Source organism: Chiroxiphia lanceolata, chromosome 15 (genome assembly GCF_009829145.1).
Source record: "Chiroxiphia lanceolata isolate bChiLan1 chromosome 15, bChiLan1.pri, whole genome shotgun sequence".
NCBI classification, from domain to species: domain Eukaryota; kingdom Metazoa; phylum Chordata; class Aves; order Passeriformes; family Pipridae; genus Chiroxiphia; species Chiroxiphia lanceolata.
Window position 1 is genome coordinate 2,887,320 of NC_045651.1, and position 22,573 is coordinate 2,909,892.

The 22,573-nt window shown below is 53.7% G+C and overlaps 3 protein-coding genes across 4 annotated transcripts; all 3 read right to left on the minus strand.

The window, feature by feature from the left end:
- Positions 1-714: 714 nt before the first annotated feature.
- Positions 715-12,263, minus strand: LOC116794264 (protocadherin beta-15-like). Of its 2 annotated transcripts, none has more exons than XM_032702809.1 (2): positions 9,767-12,263; positions 715-1,227 (listed from the first exon to the last, which is right to left on the minus strand). In XM_032702809.1, the coding sequence occupies exons 1-2, from the start codon at positions 12,209-12,211 to the stop codon at positions 799-801; spliced, it is 2,874 nt and encodes a 957-aa protein (XP_032558700.1). In that variant the 5' UTR covers positions 12,212-12,263; the 3' UTR covers positions 715-798. The 2 variants fall into 2 exon arrangements, with proteins under 2 accessions (XP_032558700.1, XP_032558699.1); XM_032702808.1 differs by having other exon boundaries at positions 730-776; positions 9,316-12,263.
- Positions 2,861-5,709, minus strand: LOC116794267 (protocadherin beta-15-like). Its single transcript, XM_032702813.1, has one exon. The coding sequence runs from the start codon at positions 5,333-5,335 to the stop codon at positions 2,894-2,896; it is 2,442 nt and encodes an 813-aa protein (XP_032558704.1). The 5' UTR covers positions 5,336-5,709; the 3' UTR covers positions 2,861-2,893.
- Positions 12,264-18,096: 5,833 nt separating the features above from the next.
- Positions 18,097-20,622, minus strand: LOC116794276 (protocadherin beta-15-like). The gene has a single exon (XM_032702822.1). The coding sequence runs from the start codon at positions 20,584-20,586 to the stop codon at positions 18,145-18,147; it is 2,442 nt and encodes an 813-aa protein (XP_032558713.1). The 5' UTR covers positions 20,587-20,622; the 3' UTR covers positions 18,097-18,144.
- Positions 20,623-22,573: the final 1,951 nt, after the last annotated feature.

Below are 22,573 nucleotides of genomic sequence, written 5' to 3' on the forward strand. Positions count from 1 at the left end.
TGGACAGTTACAGTCTACCCCAGTGCCACTTGTGCTGCTGTATTCCAAGGCAATCCCAAGGTGACAGAACACTCAACCCACTCTTACTGGCCAAAGGAAGATCTTGCTGCTCTGCTCTGCTCTGCCACAGAGATGTACTCAAGAGGTACTCAAGAGGTCAAAATACCCTTCTTGCCTACTTAGCTGGAATTGCCTGGGTTGCAATGGCTGAATGGGAGGAATTGCCTCATTCACCGGGCAGCACTAGCTATGAATAGATAGATGTGGTGACAAGAAAGCAAAGCAAGCAGGGCCCAGATATCTCAGACAGAGACATCTGGAACATGAGTTAAAAAAGAGCCCAGTGCACACATGTCCTTGTGACACTGCACTGACAACTTCCTCCTTTTCCTGAGTTGGGAAAAGGTCTCTGTCCATTTAAGCAACGATGAGGATTGTCTTTCCCATTGTTTGTGCCATACTGTGACAGAACAGAATTAAAGGGCCATGATCTTGTCTGACAGAAAGAGAGACAAGAGCTTAGCTAGGAGATCTAACCACATTCTTAAAGCCCCACAGGAATGGTAGAATCAGGTCTGAAACATACTACTGTCTGAGTGAAAGAGCTTTAGTTCCCTTTTTGTTTGTTTGTTTGAGGTTTCCAGGGGAACAGGGGCATTTCCCGACATACAATTTGTGGGAAATTAGTGCGCACCAATTCCAAGTACGGATTTACTTTGGAGGAACCATTCCCACAGGCTGCAGCCTGCATCCCTTCCTACCATGAGACATGAAGCCTCTGTCTGTGCTGACCCTGTGCTAGTTAAAGGAAAGACGGTTGAACTGTTCTGCAGAGACAGTCCCAGCATCGTCCGGTGTCACGTCCTCTGTGGGGACAGGGACACAAGGGAAAACCTGTTCCTCACTGGGGCCCCCGGCCATGGCACAGGGCTGTGGTGTCAGACTGGGGACGAAGGGCTTGAGGAACTTGAAGTCGCTGTTGGCCGAGCCCGTGGTGAGGCTGATCTCGTAGCAGTAGGGGTGGGGCAGGGTCCCTGCAGCAGCTGCCTCGGCCAGGCCGCTCGGCAAGTTGTCGACCCCATAAAGCACGTGGCCAGCCTTCAGCTCCTTTCTCTTGCACAGCCTGCGAGCCACGAAGGCTGCCGTGGAGCCGAGGAAGAGCAGGGAGACGAAGACCAAGGCGAGGATTAAGTAGGTGGTGAGGGAGCCGGGCTGGTCGTCGGTGTCCTGCCTCTGTCCGCACGCCCCACTTCCCACAACCCACGGGTAGCCCTGAGCTCTCTGCTCTCCTGGCAGGAGAAACACAGCTGTAAAAGCGGCACAGAGCATTTCCCATCGCAGCATGAGGTAGAGGCTGAGCCGGGAAAGACTGAGCTGCCTTCCCCAAACAGACAAACCTGCCCGGAGCTTCCGCAGTGGCAGCGCAGCAGTAACAGCACGGGCACGGCACTGAACACTCTATCGACTGCATCACCAAGCTCTATATACATTTGCACTCACCCAACATTACCTCAATAAACGGTCAAAATGAGAAAAAAACTCACACGCTTCTGAAAAACCTTGACAGACCTTTCCCAAATGAATGATTCTACAGAAGATTCTTCCACACAAGGAATTAAGGTACTCTCTTTATTTCACTCTTACGCATTATTACAGTTTTTACACTCAGGGCTATCCCAGTTTACAATGTTACAATTCAAAACTTCAGCAAAACACAGACAGTGTGAGGCTTTCTGAATATTCCGTGCATCACACACATTATTAAAGGTATCAATTATTACAGAAGGGGTGACAGTCCTTCTTAAAAGGAATAGGCAAAAGAATGCTCAAACTCAGTTTAGGGAGTACAAAGAAAAAAGGCCCTAAAGGAGAATGCAAATGCTCTAACACAAACCCAGAAAGTTATGCTGGGACAGCTTCCCAGTTCAATTCTGCTGAATCCAGGAACAGCAATGTGGAGATCAAACTCAAAGTCCTTTTCACAAGCTCATCTTGATTGTACCCTCAGAAAATGCTCTATGAGGGACATTTGGAGTTTTCATGCAATGCAACCAAAGACAATGAACAGGTTTTCACAACTCGGTACAATTGTAGTCTGTCCCAACACCGTTTGTGCTGCTGTACTACCAGGAGACAGAACACCCAATCCCCTCTTATGATCCAACATATTGATCTTTTTGTGCATTTTGCTGCTCTTCTCTGACACAAAGAAGATGAGAGCTCTGTACTCAAAGGATCAAAATACCCTCCTTGCCCGCTGAGCTGGAATTGCCTGCTTTGCAATGGCTGAATGGCAGGAATTCCCTGATTCAGCGGGCAACACCAGTGAACATTAGGAAACACACAGGGGCTGTATTGACTGACACAGTGAAAAGAAATCAAAGCCTACAGAGCCCATAGATGTCAGACAGAGACAGCTGGAACTCAGGAAAGACCTTGGTGCTCACATGACATTGTGACACAGCACTCAAAATTTAATTGCTTTCCCGAGCTGGGAAAAGATTATTATGAATTTCAGAGAGAATGAGGTTTGTCTGTCTAATTTTCTGTGCCATATGGTTACAAAACAGAATTAAATGTCCACTGTCTTGTCTGACAGCAAGAGAGACAAGAGCTTAGCTGGGAGTGGTAACCCCATTCTTAAAGCCTGTCAGAAATGGCTAAAGGAGGTCTGAAACCTACTACTGTCTGAGTGAAGGAGTTCTGGTTCCATATTTTCTATCTCCTTGTTGGTTTTTAGTAGAACACAAGCATTTCCTGACTTACAATTTTCCGGAATTTAGTTATGCCAGTTACAAATACAGATTTACCTTGGAGGAACCATTCCCACAAACTGAAGCCTGAATCCCTTTCTACCACGAGGCATGAAGCCTCTGCCTGGGCCGACCCCGTGCTAGTTAAAGGACAGACGGTTGAACTGTTCTGCAGAGACAGTCCCAGCATCGTCCGGTGTCACGTCCTCTGTGGGGACAGGGACACAAGGGAAAACCTGTTCCTCACTGGGGCCCCCGGCCATGGTACAGGGCTGTGGTGTCAGGCTGGGTACGAAGGGCTTGAGGAACTTGCAGTCGCTGTTGGCCGAGCCCGTGGTGAGGCTGATCTCGTAGCAGTAGGGGTGGGGCAGGGTCCCTGCAGCAGCTGCCTCGGCCAGGCCGCTGGGCAAGTTGTCGGCCCCGTAAAGCACGTGGCCAGCCTTCAGCTCCTTTCTCTTGCACAGCCCGCGAGCCACGAAGGCCGCCGTGGAGCCGAGGAAGAGCAGGGAGACGAAGACCAAGGCGAGGATCAAGTAGGTGGTGAGGGAGCCGGGCTGGTCGTCGGTGGCCAGGCTGCTGTGCGGTTGGCGCAGGTCGGAGAAGTCCTTGAGCAGGAGTGCGCTGAGAGCGGCGGTGGCTGAGAGGGGTGGGCGGCCGTTGTCTCGCACCAGGACGACGAGCTTGTGCTTGACGCTGTCTCTGTCTGTCAGCGGCCTCCTGAGCCTGACCTCGCCGCTTTGGGCGGCCACGGCAAAGAGCCCGGGGTCGGTGGCCCTGAGCAGGTGGTAGGAGAGCCACGAGTTCTGCCCCGAGTCGGCATCGACGGCCACCACTTTGGAGACGAGGTAGCCCGCCTCAGCCGACACGGGCACCAGCTCGCTGGAGGCCGGGCCGCTGTCGTGCGCCGGGTACAGCACGAGCGGGGCGTTGTCGTTCTCGTCCAGCACCAGCAGGCGGACGGTGACGTTGGCTCGCAGGGGAGGAGAGCCCGCGTCAGAGGCGCTCACCACCACCTCGCTCTGCCTCAGCTGCTCGTAGTCCAGGGCTCGCAGCACAAACACCTGCCCGTTCTCCGAGTTCACCGACAGGCACGAGCACCAAGGCCGCTCCGCCGCTTGCCCCGCTGACAGCGAATAGCTCACCTTGGCGTTGAGCCCCACGTCGGCATCTGCAGCGCTCACGGCTCCGACCAGCACGCCGGGGACATTGTTCTCCCGCACGTACATGGTGTACGAGGTCTGGTTGAAGACAGGGGCGTTGTCGTTGACGTCCGAGATGGCCACGGTGAAGGTGTGGCTGCTCGTCAGAGGAGGGGAGCCCGCGTCTGCCGCTGTCACCGTCAGCATGTACTGAGCCGTCTCCTCGCGGTCCAGGGCACTCACGGTCACCAGCTCGTAGTAATTCTTATAGGCTGGGCGCAGGGAGAAGACGAGCTGATCGTCCAGGGCACACGAGACCTTGCCGTTGGCCCCGGCATCGCGGTCCCGGACAGTGAAGAGGGCAACGACCGTGCCGGGCGCTGAGTTCTCGGCGAGGGGACTGCTGAAGGAACTGACCTCCAGCTCCGGGGCATTGTCATTCATATCCAACACCTCCACCAACACCTTGCACACTGCCGAAAGTCCCCCACCATCTGTTGCCCTCACATGGAGTTCATGATGTTCTGCTGTCTCAAAGTCTAGAGACTTCAAGAGTTTAATTTCCCCCGTTATGGGATCAATCTCAAACAGTGATTCCCTCTGGCCCATTGTATGGCTGAATTGATAGGAGATGTCTCCATTAATTCCTGCATCCCGATCAGTTGCCAACACAGTCAGGACCACAGAGCCGTCTGGTGCATTTTCCAAAACCTGCCCAGTGTACACCTTCTGTGTGAAGACTGGGGAGTTGTCATTGGCATCCAGAATTAGAATGTGAATTTGGGTGGTCCCAGTCCTGGGTGGAGAACCTCCATCCACAGCAATGAGACTGAAATGCATCTCTGCCTGCTCCTCTCTGTCCAGCGGCTTTTCCAAAACAAGGTCAATGAATTTATCGTCCTCACTCTGACTGTCATAGGAGACGCTAAAGTAGCCATTCTCGGGAGAGATGCTGTAAGCCTGGATGCCGTTATTACCAATATCAAGATCCCGAGCAGCTTCCAGTGGGAAACGAGAGCCAGGCCCACTCGCTTCGGGGATCTTAAAAGTGACTCTTTCCGCAGGGAAAACGGGCGAATGGTCATTGATGTCTTGCAGGGTCACCTCGACCCGAAAGAACTGCAGCGGGTCGGCCAGCAGCAGCTCGAAGGCGAGCGTGCAGGTGTGGGACTGGGCGCACAGCTGCTCCCGGTCGAGCCTGTCGGCCACGACGAGGCGGCCGCTGTCGCGGTCGAGGCGAAAGTGCTGCCGGCCGTCCTCGGGCAGCAGGCGGGCGCGGCGAGCCGAGAGCTGCGCCGGCGGCAGCGCCGCGTCCTGCGCCAGGTTGCCGACCAGGGAGCCGCTGTCCGCCTCCTCGGCCACGGAGTAGCGGATGGGCTGCGAGCGAGCGAGCGGCACGGACAGCAAAGCACACACACAAAGCACTTGCCTTGCCATCGCCATGGCCCTCCTCCGGCGGCGGCGGCGGCGGCGGTGTCCGATCTCCTTCTCGCGGATCTCTCGCGTAGTCCCCGCCGAAAGCGGCAGCGGGAGGGTTCCCTTCTTCTCCCTCTGTATTCCGGTCGGTTCCGCAGCCCGGAGTGCGGGCGCGGTGTCCCAGGCTCGGCTGGCAGAGCCAGCGGTCGCTGCCGCAGGCGCTGCCCGCTCCGCCCGGCTCGGCTGTTGTGAGCTGGGCTGGGCTTGGCTGTGCTGAGCTGGGCTGGGTCGGGCTCGGCGGCGCCTTAGCCGAGACCACCACCCAGCGGTGCGCGCTGGGACTGCGCCCGCCGCCGCCCGCTGCCCGCGCTGCCGCTCGGCCCGGCCCACGGACACGCGCGCACACGCGCGGTGCCGCCGCTCGCCCGCGGCTGAGCCCGGGGCAGGACGCGCGCCCATGGAAGCTGGGATGGAAGTGCCGGCAAGGGGCGGGATGAGTCCTGAGTGGTCGCCGCCGGAGTACGATAACACGGGGAGCAACGGAACGTCCCCCTCGTCTCTCCCGTTCCTCGCTGCCCACAGCCCGCGGGAAAGAGAGAACTCTCGGCTCCCGACACTCGAGTCAGTGCCTTTCGAGAAGCGCGGCAGTAAAAGGCGCACAAGGCGTTTCCCAATGCAGCGTGAGGCAGAGGCTGAGCCCGGAAGGTCTGACCTGCCTTCCCCGAATAGACAAACCTGCCCGGAGCCTCTGCAGTGGCAGCGCAGCAGTAACAGAACGGGCACGGCACTGAACGCTCTATCTGCTGTATCTTCAAACTCAAGGCATGTACCCGCCAAACACTACCTCACTGAAAGGACACACCGAGAAAATAACTCCCAGACTTTGGAAAAGACTTGGCAGAGCTTTCCCAGAAAGAACTTCTCCACAAAGACTTCTCTCTCCACACGAGGAATTAAGGTACTCAGGTACTCTCTTTATTTCACTCTTATACATTATTTCAGTATTTACACTCAGGGGTATCCCAGATTACAATGGTACAGTTTATAACTTCAGCCAAACACAGCATGAGGCTTTCTGAATATTCCATTCCTCACAGACATCATTTAAAAAATCAATTATTAGAGATGGTGTGACAGTCCTTTTTAAAAGGAATTAGCAAGCAAATGCTCAAACACAATTCAGGGAGTAGAAGGGAAAAGGCCAACAGCAAATGCAAATGTGCTCACATAAAACTGGAAAGTCACGAGGGGATAGCTTTCCATTCCATTGAGAAACCTCTGGCTTCGGGAACAACAATGAGGAGAACAAACTCAATGTCCTTTCCACCAGTTCCTTTTGATTCTGCCTTCAGAAAATGTTCTTTGAAGCACATCTGGAGTTTTCATGCAATGCACCTCAAACACAACAAATATGTTTTCACAACTCTGTACAGTTACAGTCTGTGACAACACTCTTTGTGCTGCAGTATTGCAAGGAGACAGAACACCCAACCCCTCCTATAGGACAAAGGAAGACCTTATTGTGCATTTTGCTGCTCTACTCTGCAACACAGAAGATGAGACTGATGTATTGAAGGGGTCAAAATACCCTCCTTGCCTGCTGGGTTGGGATGGCCTGCACAGCAATGGCTGAATGGGAGCAAATCCCTAATTCATCAGGCAGCACTAGTGATGTTCCAAAGGGCCACGGCAGACCTCGATGATCAGGACGGTATCTACATTCGATACCGTACTGATGGAAGCCTTTTCCACCTGAGGTGACTGAAGGCCCACACCAAGACCTGAAACCATCTTGTCTGGGAGCTGCTTTATGCTGATGACGCCGCCCTTGTTGCCCACACAGAAGTAGCTCTGCAGCATTTAACATCCTGCTTTGCAGATGCTGTTGAGCTCTTTGGGCTGGAACTCAGGTTAAAGAAAACAGAAGTTCTCTATCAAGTGGTACCTCAGAAAGTCTTCCATCATCCCCACATCACCATTGGCCAATCAGAGCTCAAATCAGTTCAGCAGTTTAATTACCCAGGCAGCCTCATCTCCTCAGATGGTAAGATTGACAGAGAGATAGACAACAGGTTAGTAAAGGCATAGAGAACTTTTGGAAAACTTCATAAGAGAGTTTGGTGAAAAAAACACTTGAAGAAAAGTACCAAGATCAGTGTTTACAGAGCCATTGTGCTGTCTACTCTCTTATATGGATCTGAATCATGGGTCATCTACTGCCACCACCTGTGACTCCTCGAACGCTTCCATCAATGCTGTCTCTGTACAATCCTAAACATCCACTGGTCAGATTATGGGACCAATCCATCTGTTCTAGAACAAGCAGCAGTCACAAGTATTGAGGCCATGTTGCTGAGAACACAGCTGTGCTGGGCAGGGCATGTCTCCAGGATGAAGGACCAACCACCCCCTCCCTAAGATCTTGCTCTATGGTGAACTTGCCACGGGCTGCTGCATGACAGGAGCCCCGAAGAAAAGACACAAGGACTCTCTGAAACAACATCTCAACCTTGGCCATATTGATCACCATAACAGGTCTACTCTGGCCTCCAATCAGGAGGTCTGGAGACACTCCATCTATAACGCTGCTGATGCCTTTGAGAACGCAGCAGGATCACCCTTGAGGAGAAAAGACAACACAGAAAGAATCGTGCCTTGCAGAACGTATCTCCTAAGGAGTCTTTCTGCTGTGCCTTTTCCAACTGGACATGTCTATCTCGTATTGGCCTTTTCAGCCACCAGCACACTTGCAACAAACGTGGGTAGAGCCCTCCCAAATCTTCGTTCCCGAAGCCCGGCCATGATGATTACTAGTGATGCATAAACAGACATAGTGACAAGAAAGTAAAGGACACAGGGCCCACACATCTCAGACAGACACATCCAGAACTCAGGAAAGAAAGAGTGCTCTGCTTACACAACACTATGACAATACTCACAACATCCTAATTTTTCTGAGTGGGGAAAAGGTCTTTTTGCATTCCAGCAAGGATGAGACTTCCCTGCCCAACTGTGCCATTCCATTACACAAGAGAATAAGTGGTCTAGTGTCTTGTGTGACAGCAAGAGAGACAAGATCTCTGGGACTGCTAATCCCATTCCTAAAGTCTGTCAGAAATGGCTGAATCAGGACTGAAACCTTGCTACTCTCTGAGTGAAAGAGCTTTGGTCCCTTTCTCCTCTTTGCTTCTTGGTTGGAACACAAGCATTCCCGGACCTAGAGTTTCTGGAAATTGGTTATGCCAATTAAAAATACAGAGTTACTCTGCAGAAACCATTGCCACAGGCTGCAGCCTGCATCCCTTTCTACCACAAGCCATGAAACCTCTGCCTCTGCCGACCCCGTGCTAGTTAGCTTTCCACTCCATTAAGAAGCCTCTGGCTTCAGGAACAACACTGAGGAGACAAATACCCTCCTTGCCTGCTGGGTTGGGATGGCCTGCATAGCAATGGCTGAATGGGAGCAAATCCCTAATTCACCAGGCAGCACTAGTGATGCACAGACAGACTTAGTGACAAGAGAGTAAAGGACACAGAGCCTACACATCTCATCCAGACACATCCAGAACCCAGGAAAGAAAGAGTGCTGTGCTTACACAACACTATGACATTATTCACAACATCTTAATTATCCAAGCTGGGAAAAGATCTTTGTGCATTTCAGCCAGGATGAGATTTCTCTGCCCAACTGTGCCATTCTGTTACAGAAGAGAATAAACGGTCAGCTGTCTTGTGTGAAAGCAAGAAAGACAAGATTTCCTCTGAGACTGCAAACCCCATTCTTAAAGCCTCTCAGAAATGGTTGAATCAGGACTGAAACCTACTGATGTCTGAGTTAAAGAGCTTTAGGACCCTTTATTCTATTTCTTTTTTTGGTTTGTACTGGAACACAAGCATCCCCTGGTTAAAAATTTCTGGAAAGTGGTTAAGCCAATTGCAGATTTATTTTGGAGGAATCATTCCCACCGACTGAAACCTGAATCCCTTTCTACCACGACGCATGAAACCTCTGCCTGTGCTGACCCCATGCTAGTTAAAGGACAGACGGTTGAACTGTTCTGCAGAGACAGTCCCAGCATCGTCCGGTGTCACGTCCTCTGTGGGGACAGGGACACAAGGGAAAACCTGTTCCTCACTGGGGCCCCCGGCCATGGCACAGGGCTGTGGTGTCAGGCTGGGCACGAAGGGCTTGAGGAACTTGAAGTCGCTGTTGGCCGAGCCCGTGGTGAGGCTGATCTCGTAGCAGTAGGGGTGGGGCAGGGTCCCTGCAGCAGCTGCCTCGGCCAGGCCGCTGGGCAAGTTGTCGGCCCCGTAAAGCACGTGGCCAGCCTTCAGCTCCTTTCTCTTGCACAGCCTGCGAGCCACGAAGGCTGCCGTGGAGCCGAGGAAGAGCAGGGAGACGAAGACCAAGGCGAGGATCAAGTAGGTGGTGAGGGAGCCGGGCTGGTCGTCGGTGGCCGGGCTGCTGTGCGGTTGGCGCAGGTCGGAGAAGTCCTTGAGCAGGAGTGCGCTGAGAGCGGCGGTGGCTGAGAGGGGTGGGCGGCCGTTGTCTCGCACCAGGACGACGAGCTTGTGCTTGACGCTGTCTCTGTCTGTCAGCGGCCTCCTGAGCCTGACCTCGCCGCTTTGGGCGGCCACGGCAAAGAGCCCGGGGTCGGTGGCCCTGAGCAGGTGGTAGGAGAGCCACGAGTTCTGCCCCGAGTCGGCATCGACGGCCACCACTTTGGAGACGAGGTAGCCCGCCTCAGCCGACACGGGCACCAGCTCGCTGGAGGCCGGGCCGCTGTCGTGCGCCGGGTACAGCACGAGCGGGGCGTTGTCGTTCTCGTCCAGCACCAGCAGGCGGACGGTGACGTTGGCTCGCAGGGGAGGAGAGCCCGCGTCAGAGGCGCTCACCACCACCTCGCTCTGCCTCAGCTGCTCGTAGTCCAGGGCTCGCAGCACAAACACCTGCCCGTTCTCCGAGTTCACCGACAGGCACGAGCACCAAGGCCGCTCCGCCGCTTGCCCCGCTGACAGCGAATAGCTCACCTTGGCGTTGAGCCCCACGTCGGCATCTGCAGCGCTCACGGCTCCGACCAGCACGCCGGGGACATTGTTCTCCCGCACGTACATGGTGTACGAGGTCTGGCTGAAGACGGGCGCGTTGTCATTGACGTCCGAGATGGCCACGGTGAAGGTGTGGCTGCTCGTCAGAGGAGGGGAGCCCGCGTCTGCCGCTGTCACCGTCAGCATGTACTGAGCCGTCTCCTCGCGGTCCAGGGCACTCACGGTCACCAGCTCGTAGTAATTCTTATAGGCTGGGCGCAGGGAGAAGACGAGCTGATCGTCCAGGGCACACGAGACCTTGCCGTTGGCCCCGGCATCGCGGTCCCGGACAGTGAAGAGGGCAACGACCGTGCCGGGCGCTGAGTTCTCGGCGAGGGGACTGCTGAAGGAACTGACCTCCAGCTCCGGGGCATTGTCATTCACATCCAACACCTCCACCAACACCTTGCAGATTGCTGAAAGGCCCCCACCATCTCTGGCTCTCACACTGAGTTCATGATGCTCTGCTGCCTCAAAGTCCAGAGGCTTTGTGAGTTTAATTTCACCCGTTATGGAATCAATCTCAAATGCTGAATCACTCTGACCGACCGCTTGTCTGAACTGATAGGAGATGTCTCCACTAACTCCTGCATCCCGATCAGTTGCCAGCACAGTCAGGACCACAGAGCCCTTTGGTGCATTTTCCAAAACCTGCACAGTGTAACGATCCTGTGTGAAGACGGGAGCGTTGTCATTGACATCTAGAACTGTAATGTGAATTTGTGTGGTCCCACTCCTGGGTGGAGATCCTCCATCCACAGCAATGACACTGAAATCCATCTCTGCCTGCTCCTCCCTGTCTAGAGGCTTTTCCAAAACAAGTTCAACATATTTGTCGCCATTACTTCGACTCCCATAGGAGATGCTAAAGTGCTCGTTCTCGGGTGAGATGCTGTATGTCTGAATGCTGTTGCTGCCAATATCAAGGTCCCAAGCAACCTCCAGAGGGAAACGAGAACCCGGGTCGCTCGTTTCCAGGATGTCGAAAGTGACTCTTTCCTCGGGGAAAACGGGCGAATGGTCATTGATGTCGTGCAGGGTCACCTCGACCCGAAAGAACTGCAGCGGGTCGGCCAGCAGCAGCTCGAAGGCGAGCGTGCAGGTGTGGGACTGGGCGCACAGCTGCTCCCGGTCGAGCCTGTCGGCCACGACGAGGCGGCCGCTGTCGCGGTCGAGGCGAAAGTGCTGCCGGCCGTCCTCGGGCAGCAGGCGGGCGCGGCGAGCCGAGAGCTGCGCCGGCGGCAGCGCCGCGTCCTGCTCCAGGTTGCCGACCAGGGAGCCGCTGTCCGCCTCCTCGGCCACGGAGTAGCGGATGGGCTGCGAGCGAGCGAGCGGCACGGACAGCAAAGCACACACACAAAGCACTTGCCTTGCCATCGCCATGGCCCTCCTCCGCCGGCGGCGGCGGCGGCGGTGTCCGATCTCCTTCTCGCGGATCTCTCGCGTAGTCCCCGCCGAAAGCGGCAGCGGGAGGGTTCCCTTCTTCTCCCTCTGTATTCCGGTCGGTTCCGCAGCCCGGAGTGCGGGCGCGGTGTCCCAGGCTCGGCTGGCAGAGCCAGCGGTCGCTGCCGCAGGCGCTGCCCGCTCCGCCCGGCTCGGCTGTTGTGAGCTGGGCTGGGCTTGGCTGTGCTGAGCTGGGCTGGGTCGGGCTCGGCGGCGCCTTAGCCGAGACCACCACCCAGCGGTGCGCGCTGGGACTGCGCCCGCCGCCGCCCGCTGCCCGCGCTGCCGCTCGGCCCGGCCCACGGACACGCGCGCACACGCGCGGTGCCGCCGCTCGCCCGCGGCTGAGCCCGGGGCAGGACGCGCGCCCATGGAAGCGGGGATGGAAGTGCCGGCAAGGGTCGGGATGAGCCATGAGGGGCCGCCGCTTGAGTTCGATAAGACGGGGAGCAACGGAACGTCCCCCTCGTCTCTCCCGTTCCTCGCTGCCCACAGCCCGCGGGAAGCAGAGAGCGCTCGGCTCCCGACACGCGAGTCAGTGCCTTTCGAGAAACGCGGCAGTAAAAGCGGCACAAGGCATTTCCCAATGCAGCGTGAGGCAGAGGCTGAGCCCGGAAAGACTGAGCAGCCTTCCCCGAACAGACCAACCTGCCCGGAGCCTCTGCAGTGGCAGCACAGCGGTAACAGCACGGGCACGGCATTGAACACTCTATCGGCAGCATCTCCAGACTCAAGACATGTACCCCCCAAACATTACCTCACTCAGAGGACATACTGAGAAAAAAACTCCCAGACTTTTGAAAAGACTTGGCAGAGCTTTCCCAGAAAGCACTTCTCTACAAAGACTTCTCTCCCCTCGCCAGGAATTTAAGTACTGTCTTTATTTCACTCTTACACATTATGTCAGATTTACACTCAGGGGTATCCCAGTTTACAATGGTACAGTTTATAACTTCAGCCAAACACAGCGTGAGGCTTTCTGGATATTCCATTCCTCACAGACATCATTTAAAAAATGAGTTATTAGAGATGGTGTGACAGTCCTTTTTAAAATGAATAGGTAAGTAAATGCTCAAACATAGTTCAGAGAGTAGAAGGGAAAAGGTCAAGAGAGAATGCAAATGTATTCATACAAAACAGGAAAGTTATGAGGGGATAGTTTTCCACTTCATTAAGAAGCCTCCGGATTCAGAAACAAGACTGAGGGGAAAAAATTCAATGTCTTTTCCACCAGTTCATTTTGATTCTGCCTTCAGAAAATGTTCTTTGAAGGACATGTGGAGTTTTCCTGCAATGCACCTCAAACACAAAAAATATGTTTTCACAACTCTGTACAGTTACAGTCTATCCCAACACTGTTTGTGCTGTTGTGTTGCAAGGAGACAGGACACCCAACCCCTCCTATAGGACAAAGGAAGACCTTATTGTGCATTTTGCTGCTCTACTCTGCAATAGAGAAGATGAGACCGATGTAGTGAAAGGGTCAAAATACCCTCCTTGCCTGCTGGGTTGGGATGGCCTGCATAGCAATGGCAGAATGGGAGCAGATCCCTAATTCATCAGGCAGCACTAGTGATGCTCCAAAGGGCCACGGCAGACCTCGATGATCAGGACGGTATCTACATTCGATACCGTACTGATGGAAGCCTTTTCCACCTGAGGTGACTGAAGGCCCACACCAAGACCTGAAACCATCTTGTCTGGGAGCTGCTTTATGCTGATGACGCCGCCCTTGTTGCCCACACAGAAGCAGCTCTGCAGCGTTTAACATCCTGCTTTGCAGATGCTGCTGAGCTCTTTGGGCTGGAAGTCAGCTTAAAGAAGACAGAAGTTCTCTATCAAGTGGTACCTCAGAAAGTCTTCCATCATCCCCACATCACCATTGGCCAATCAGAGCTCAAATCAGTTCAGCAGTTTAATTAGCCAGGCAGCCTCATCTCCTCGGATGGTAAGATTGACAGAGAGATAGACAACAGGTTAGCAAAGGCATATAGTGCTTTTGGAAAACTTCATAAGAGAGTTTGGCTAAAAAAATACTTGAAGAAAAGTACCAAGATCAGTGTTTACAGAGCCGTAGTGCTGTCTACTCTCTTATATGGATCTGAATCAAGGATCATCTAACGCCACTACCTGTGACTCCCAGAACGCTTCCATCAACGCTGTCTCTGCACAATCCTAAACATCCACTGGTCAGATTATGGGACCAATCCATCTGTTCTAGAACAGGCAGCAGTCACAAGTATTGAGGCCATGTTGCTGAGAACACAGCTGTGCTGGGCAGGGCACGTCTCCAGCATGAAGGACCAACCACCCCCTCCCTAAGATCCTGCTCTATGGTGAACTTGCCACCGGCTGCTGCATGAGAGGAGCCCCGAAGAGAAGATACAAGGACTCCCTGAAACAACATCTCAGCCTTGGCCATATTGATCACCATAACTGGTCTACTCTGGCCTCCAATCAGGTCTGGAGACACCTCATCTATAACGCTGCTGATGCCTTTGAGAAAGCACAAAGGATCACCCTTGAGGAGAAAAGACAACAGAGAAAGAATCGTGTCCTGCAGAATGTATCTCCTAAGGAGTCTTTCTGTTGTGTCTTTTGCAACCGGACGTGTCTATCTCGTATTGGCCTTTTCAGCCACCAGCACACTTGTAACAAACGTGGGTAGAGCCCCTCCCAAATCTTCATTCCCAAAGCCCGGTCATGATGATTACTAGTGATGCATAAACAGACATAGTGACAAGAAAGCAAAGGACACAGGGCCCACACATCTCAGACAGACACATCCAGAACCCAGGAAAGAAAGAGTGCTCTGCTTACACAACACTATGACAATACTCACAACATCCTAATTTTTCTGAGTGGGGAAAAGGTCTTTGTGCATTCCAGCAAGGATGAGATTTCCCTGCCCAACTGTGCCATTCCCTTACACAAGAGAATAAAAGGTCTGCTGTCTTGTGTGACAGCAAGAGAGACAAGATCTCTGGGACTGCTAATCCCATTCCTATAGCCTGTCAGAAATGGTTGAATCAGGACTGAAACCTTATTACTCTCTGAGTGAAAGAGCTTTGGTCCCTTTCTCCTGTTTGCTTCTTGGTTGGAACACAAGCATTCCCTGACCTAGACTTTCTGGAAATTGGTTATGCCAATTAAAAATACAGAGTTACTCTGCAGAAACCATTGCCACAGGCTGCAGCCTGCATCCCTTTCTACCACAAGCCATGAAACCTCTGCCTCTGCCGACCCCGTGCTAGTTAGCTTTCCACTCCATTAAGAAGCCTCTGGCTTCAGGAACAACACTGAGGAGACAAATTCAATGTCCTTTCCACCAGTTCATTTTGATTCTGCCTTCAGAAAATGTTCTTTGAAGCACATCTGGAGTTTTCCTGCAATGCACCTCAAACACAACAAATATGTTTTCACAACTCTGTACAGTTACAGTCTGCGAAAATACTCTTTGTGCTGCAGTATTGCAAGGAGACAGAACACCCAACCCCTCCTATAGACCAAAGGAAGACCTTATTGTGCATTTTGCTGCTCTAATCTGCAATAGAGAAGATGAGACCGATGTACTGAAAGGGTCAAAATACCCTCCTTGCCTGCTGGGTTGGAGTGGCCTGCACAGCAATGGCAGAATGGGAGTAAATCCCTAATTCATCAGGCAGCACTAGGGATGCACAGACAGACATATTGACGAGAGAGTAAAGGACACAGGGCCCACACATCTCATTCAGACACATCCAGAACCCAGGAAAGAAAGAGCCTTGTGCTTACACAACACTATGACATTATTCACAACATCCTAATTATCCAAGCTGGGAAAAGATCTTTGTGCATTTCAGCCAGGATGAGATTTCTCTGCCCAACTGTGCCATTCTGTTACAGAAGAGAATAAGCAGTCAACTGTCCTGTGTGAAAGCAAGAAAGACAAGATTTTCCCTGAGACTGCAAACCCCATTCTTAAAGCCTGTCAGAAATGGCTGAATCAGGTCGGAAACCTACTGCTGTCTGAGTTAAAGAGGTTTGGGAACCTTTATTCTGTTTCTTTTTTGGTTTTTACTGGAACACAAGCATCCCCTGGCTAAAAATTTCTGGAAACTTGTTATTTCAATTGCAGATTTATTTTGGAGGAACCATTCCCACAGGCTGCAGCCTGCATCCCTTCCTACCACGAGGCATGAAGCCTCTGCCTGTGCTGACCCCGCGCTAGTTAAAGGACAGACGGTGGAACTGTTCTGCAGAGACAGTCCCAGCATCGTGCGGTGTCACGTCCTCTGTGGGGACAGGGACACAAGGGAAAACCTGTTCCTCACTGGGGCCCCCGGCCATGGCACAGGGCTGTGGTGTCAGGCTGGGCACGAAGGGCTTGAGGAACTTGAAGTCGCTGTTGGCCGAGCCCGTGGTGAGGCTGATCTCGTAGCAGTAGGGGTGGGGCAGGGTCCCTGCAGCAGCTGCCTCGGCCAGGCCGCTCGGCAAGTTGTCGGCCCCGTAAAGCACGTGGCCAGCCTTCAGCTCCTTTCTCTTGCACAGCCTGCGAGCCACGAAGGCTACTGTGGAGCCGAGGAAGAGCAGGGAGACGAAGACCAAGGTGAGGATCAAGTAGGTGGTGAGGGAGCCGGGCTGGTCGTCGGTGTCCTGCCTCTGTCCGCACGCCCCACTTCCCACAACCCACGGGTAGCCCTGAGCTCTCTGCTCTCCTGGCAGGAGAAACACAGCTGTAAAAGCGGCACAGAGCATTTCCCATCGCAGCATGAGGCAGAGGCTGAGCCTGGAAAGACTGAGCTGCCTTCCCGAAACAGACAAACCGGCCCAGAGCCTCCGCAGTGGCAGCGCAGCGGTAACAGCACGGGCACGGCACTGAACACTCTATCGGCAGCATCGCCACGCTCTAGACACATAGGGACCCACCCAACATTACCTCAATAAATGGTCAAAATGAGAAAAAAACTCACACTCTTCTGAAAAACCTTGGCAGACCTTTCCCAAATGAATGATTCTACAGAAGATTCTTCCACACAAGGAATTAAGGTACTCTCTTTATTTCATTCTTACGCATTATTACAGTTTTTACACTCAGGGCTATCCCAGTTTACAATGTTACAATTCAAAACTTCAGCAAAACACAGACAGTGTGAGGCTTTCTGAATATTCCGTGCATCACACACATTATTAAAGGTATCAGTTATTACAGAAGGGGTGACAGTCCTTCTTGAAAGGAACAGGCAAAAGAATGCTCAAACTCAGTTCAGGGAGTACAAAGAAAAAAGGTCCTAAAGGAGAATGCAAATGCTCTAACACAAACCCAGAAATTTATGCTGGGACAGCTTCCCAGTTCAATTCTGCTGAATCCGGGAACAGCAATGTGGAGATCAAACTCAAAGTTCTTTTCACAAGCTCATCTTGATTGTACCTTCAGAAAATGCTCTATGAGGGACATTTGGAGTTTTCATGCAATGCACCCAAACACAATGAACAGGTTTTCACAACTCGGTACAATTGTAGTCTGTCCCAACACCATTTGTGCTGCTGTACTGCAAGCAGACAGAACACCCAATCCCCTCTCATGGTCCAACATATTGATCTTTTTGTGCATTTTGCTGCTCTTCTCTGACACAAAGAAGATGAGAGCTCTGTACTCAAAGGATCAAAATACCCTCCTTGCCCGCTGAGCTGGAATTGCCTGCTTTGCAATGGCTGAATGGCAGGAATTCCCTGATTCAGCGGGCAACACCAGTGAACATTAGGAAACACACAGGGGCTGTGTTGACTGACACAGTGACAAGAAATCAAAGCCTACAGAGCCCATAGATGTCAGACAGAGACATCTGGAACTCAGGAAAGAAAGACCTTGGTGCTCACATGACATTGTGACACAGCACTCACAATTTAATTACTTTCCCGAGCTGGGAAAAGATCATTATGAATTTCAGAGAGAATGAGGTTTGTCTGTCTAATTTTCTATGCCATACGGTTACAGAACAGAATTAAATGTCCACTGTCTTGTCTGACAGCAAGAGAGACAAGAGTTTAGCTGGGAGTGGTAACCCCATTCTTAAAGCCTGTCAGAAATGGCTGAAGAAGGTCTCTAACCTACTACTGTCTAAGTGAAGGAGTTCAAGTTCCATATTTTCTGTCTCCTTGTTGCTTTTTAGTAGAACACAAGCATTTCCTGACTTACAATTTTCTGGAATTTAGTTATACCAATTACAAATACAGATTCACCTTGGAGGAACCATTCCCACAGACTGAAGCCTGAATCCCTTTCTACCAGGAGGCATGAAGCCTCTGCCTGTGCTGACCCCGTGCTAGTTAAAGGACAGACGGTTGAACTGTTCTGCAGAGACAGTCCCAGCATCGTGCGGTGTGACGTCCTCTGTGGGGACAGGGACACAAGGGAAAACCTGTTCCTCACTGGGGCCCCCGGCCATGGTACAGGGCTGTGGTGCCAGGCTGGGCACGAAGGGCTTGAGGAACTTGAAGTCGCTGTTGGCCGAGCCCGTGGTGAGGCTGATCTCGTAGCAGTAGGGGTGGGGCAGGGTCCCTGCAGCAGCTGCCTCGGCCAGGCCGCTCGGCAAGTTGTCGGCCCCGTAAAGCACGTGGCCAGCCTTCAGCTCCTTTCTCTTGCACAGCCTGCGAGCCACGAAGGCCGCCGTGGAGCCGAGGAAGAGCAGGGAGACGAAGACCAAGGCGAGGATCAAGTAGGTGGTGAGGGAGCCGGGCTGGTCGTCGGTGGCCGGGCTGCTGTGCGGTTGGCGCAGGTCGGAGAAGTCCTTGAGCAGGAGTGCGCTGAGAGCGGCGGTGGCTGAGAGGGGTGGGCGGCCGTTGTCTCGCACCAGGACGACGAGCTTGTGCTTGACGCTGTCTCTGTCTGTCAGCGGCCTCCTGAGCCTGACCTCGCCGCTTTGGGCGGCCACGGCAAAGAGCCCGGGGTCGGTGGCCCTGAGCAGGTGGTAGGAGAGCCACGAGTTCTGCCCCGAGTCGGCATCGACGGCCACCACTTTGGAGACGAGGTAGCCCGCCTCAGCCGACACGGGCACCAGCTCGCTGGAGGCCGGGCCGCTGTCGTGCGCCGGGTACAGCACGAGCGGGGCGTTGTCGTTCTCGTCCAGCACCAGCAGGCGGACGGTGACGTTGGCTCGCAGGGGAGGAGAGCCCGCGTCAGAGGCGCTCACCACCACCTCGCTCTGCCTCAGCTGCTCGTAGTCCAGGCCTCGCAGCACAAACACCTGCCCGTTCTCCGAGTTCACCGACAGGCACGAGCACCAAGGCCGCTCCGCCGCTTGCCCCGCTGACAGCGAATAGCTCACCTTGGCGTTGAGCCCCACGTCGGCATCTGCAGCGCTCACGGCTCCGACCAGCACGCCGGGGACATTGTTCTCCCGCACGTACATGGTGTACGAGGTCTGGTTGAAGACAGGGGCGTTGTCGTTGACGTCCGAGATGGCCACGGTGAAGGTGTGGCTGCTCGTCAGAGGAGGGGAGCCCGCGTCTGCCGCTGTCACCGTCAGCATGTACTGAGCCGTCTCCTCGCGGTCCAGGGCACTCACGGTCACCAGCTCGTAGTAATTCTTATAGGCTGGGCGCAGGGAGAAGACCAGCTGATCGTCCAGGGCACACGAGACCTTGCCGTTGGCCCCGGCATCGCGGTCCCGGACAGTGAAGAGGGCAACGACCGTGCCGGGCGCTGAGTTCTCGGGGAGGGGACTGCTGAAGGAACTGACCTCCAGCTCCGGGGCATTGTCATTCACATCCAACACCTCCACCAACACCTTGCAGATTGCTGAGAGTCCCCCTCCATCTGTGGCCCTCACACTGAGCTCGTGAGTCTCTGCTGCCTCAAAGTCCAGAGTCTTTGTGAGTTTAATTTCACCAGTTGTGGAGTCAATCTCAAATGCTGAATCACTCTGACCGACCGCTTGTCTGAACTGATAGGAGATATCCCCATTTGTTCCTTCATCCTGATCAGTTGCCAACACAGTCAGAACCACAGAGCCCTTTGGTGCATTTTCCAAAACCTGCACAGTGTAACGATCCTGTGTGAAGACGGGAGCGTTGTCATTGACATCTAGAACTGTAATGTGAATTTGTGTGGTCCCACTCCTGGGAGGAGAACCCCCATCCACGGCAATGACACTGAAATGCATCTCTGCCTGCTCCTCTCTGTCTAGAGGCTTTTCCAATACAAGTTCAACATATTTGTCGCCATTATTCCGACTTCCATAGGAGACTCTAAAATACTCATTCTCGGGAGCAATGCTGTATGCCTGGATACTATTGCTACCAATATCAAGGTCCTGAGCAACCTCCAGAGGGAAACGAGAGCCAGGGTCACTCGTTTCCAGGATCTTTAAAATGACTCTTTCCTCGGGGAAAACGGGCGAATGGTCATTGATGTCTTGCAGGGCCACCTCGACCCGAAAGAACTGCAGCGGATCGGCCAGCAGCAGCTCGAAGGCGAGCGTGCAGGTGTGGGACTGGGCGCACAGCTGCTCCCGGTCGAGCCTGTCGGCCACGACGAGGCGGCCGCTGTCGCGGTCGAGGCGAAAGTGCTGCCGGCCGTCCTCGGGCAGCAGGCGGGCGCGGCGAGCCGAGAGCTGCGCCGGCGGCAGCGCCGCGTCCTGCGCCAGGTTGCCGACCAGGGAGCCGCTGTCCGCCTCCTCGGCCACGGAGTAGCGGATGGGCTGCGAGCGAGCGAGCGGCACGGACAGCAAAGCACACACACAAAGCACTTGCCTTGCCATCGCCATGGCCCTCCTCCGCCGGCGGCGGCGGCGGCGGCGGTGTCCGATCTCCTTCTCGCGGATCTCTGGCGTAGTCCACGCCGAAAGCGGCAGCGGTCGGGTTCCCTTCTTCTCCTTCTGTATTCCGTTCGGTTCCGCAGCCCGGAGTGCGGGCGCGGTGTCCCAGGATCGGCTGGCAGACCCCGCGCTCGCTGCCGCAGGCGCTGCCCGCTCCGCCCGGCTCGGCTGTTGTGAGCTGGGCTGGGCTTGGCTGTGCTGAGCTGGGCTGGGTCGGGCTCGGCGGCGCCTTAGCCGAGACCACCACCCAGCGGTGCGCGCTGGGACTGCGCCCGCCGCCGCCCGCTGCCCGCGCTGCCGCTCGGCCCGGCCCACGGACGCGCGCGCACACGCGCGGTGCCGCCGCTCGCCCGCGGCTGAGCCCGGGGCAGGACGCGCGCCCATGGAAGCGGGGATGGAAGTGCCGGCAAGGGTCGGCATGGGCCCTGTGGGGCCGTCGCTTGACTCCGAGCGCACGGACAGCTCCGTTACCTGTCCCGAGTCTGTCCGCTCTCCCCGCTGCCTCCAGCCCGCGGGAACTCCTGAGCTCCCTGCTGCTGACACGAGAGTCAGAACCTTTTGAGAAACGCGGCAATAAAAGTCGCACAAGGCGTTTCCCAATTCAGAGTGAGGCAGAGGCTGAGCTTGGAATGACTGACCCGACTTCCCCAACAGACAAACCGGCCCGGAGCCCCCGCAGTGGCAGCGCAGCAGTAACAGCACGGGCACGGCATTGAACAGTCTACCATCAGCAGCGTCACGCTCTAGACACACAGGGACCCACCCAACATTACCTCAATAAATGGACAAAACGAGAAAAAATCTCCCAGACGCTTGAAGAACCTTGACAGACCTTTTCTGAATGATTGATTCTACAAAAGATTCTTCCACACAAGGAATTAAGGTACTCTCTTTATTTCACTCTTACACATTCTTTCAGTTTTTGCACTCAGGTCTATCCCATTTTAGAATGTTACAATTTAAAACTTCAGCACAACACAGACAGCGTGAGGCTTCCTGGATATTCCGTGCATCGCACACATTATTAAAGGTATCAATTACTATAGATAGGGTGACAGTCCTTTTTAAAAGGAATAGGCAAAAAAACCTCAAACTCAGTTCAGGGAGTACAAAGAAAAAAGGTCCTAAAGGAGAATGCAAATGCTCTAACACAAACCCAGAAAGTTATGCTGGGACAGCTTCCCAGTTCAATTCCACCGAATCCAAGAACAACGAGGAGATCAAACTCAAAGTTCTTTTCACAAGCTCATCTTGATTGTACCTTCAGAAAATGATCTTTGAGGGACATTTGGAGTTTTCATACAATGCACCCAAACACAATGAACAGGTTTTCACAACTCGGTGCAGTTGTAGTCTATCCCAACACCGTTTGTGCTGCTGTACTGCCAGGAGACAGAACACCCAATCCCCTCTTATGGTCCAACATATTGATCTTTTTGTGCATTTTGCTGCTCTTCTCTGACACAAAGAACATGAGAGCTCTGTACTCAAAGGATCAAAGTGCCCTCCTTGCCCGCTGAGCTGGAATTGCCTGCTTTGCAATGGCTGAGTGACAGGAATTCCCTGATTCAACGGGCAACACCAGTGAACTTTAGGAAACACACAGTGGCTGTCTTGACTGGCATAGTGAAAAGAAATCAAAGCCCACAGAGCCCATAGATGTCAGACAGAGACATCTGGAACCCATGAAAGGAAGAGCTTGGTGCTCACATGACATTGTGACACAGCACTCACAATTTAATTACTTTCCTGAGCTAGGCAATGGTCATGGTGAATTTCAGAGAGGATGAGGTTTGTCTGTCTCATTTTCTGTGCCATCCTGTTACAGAACAGAATTAAAGGTCCACTGTCTTCCCTGACAGCAAGACAGACAAGAGCTTAGCTGGAAGAGCCACGCCCATTCTTAAAGGCTCTCAGGAACGGCCTTAATAGACCT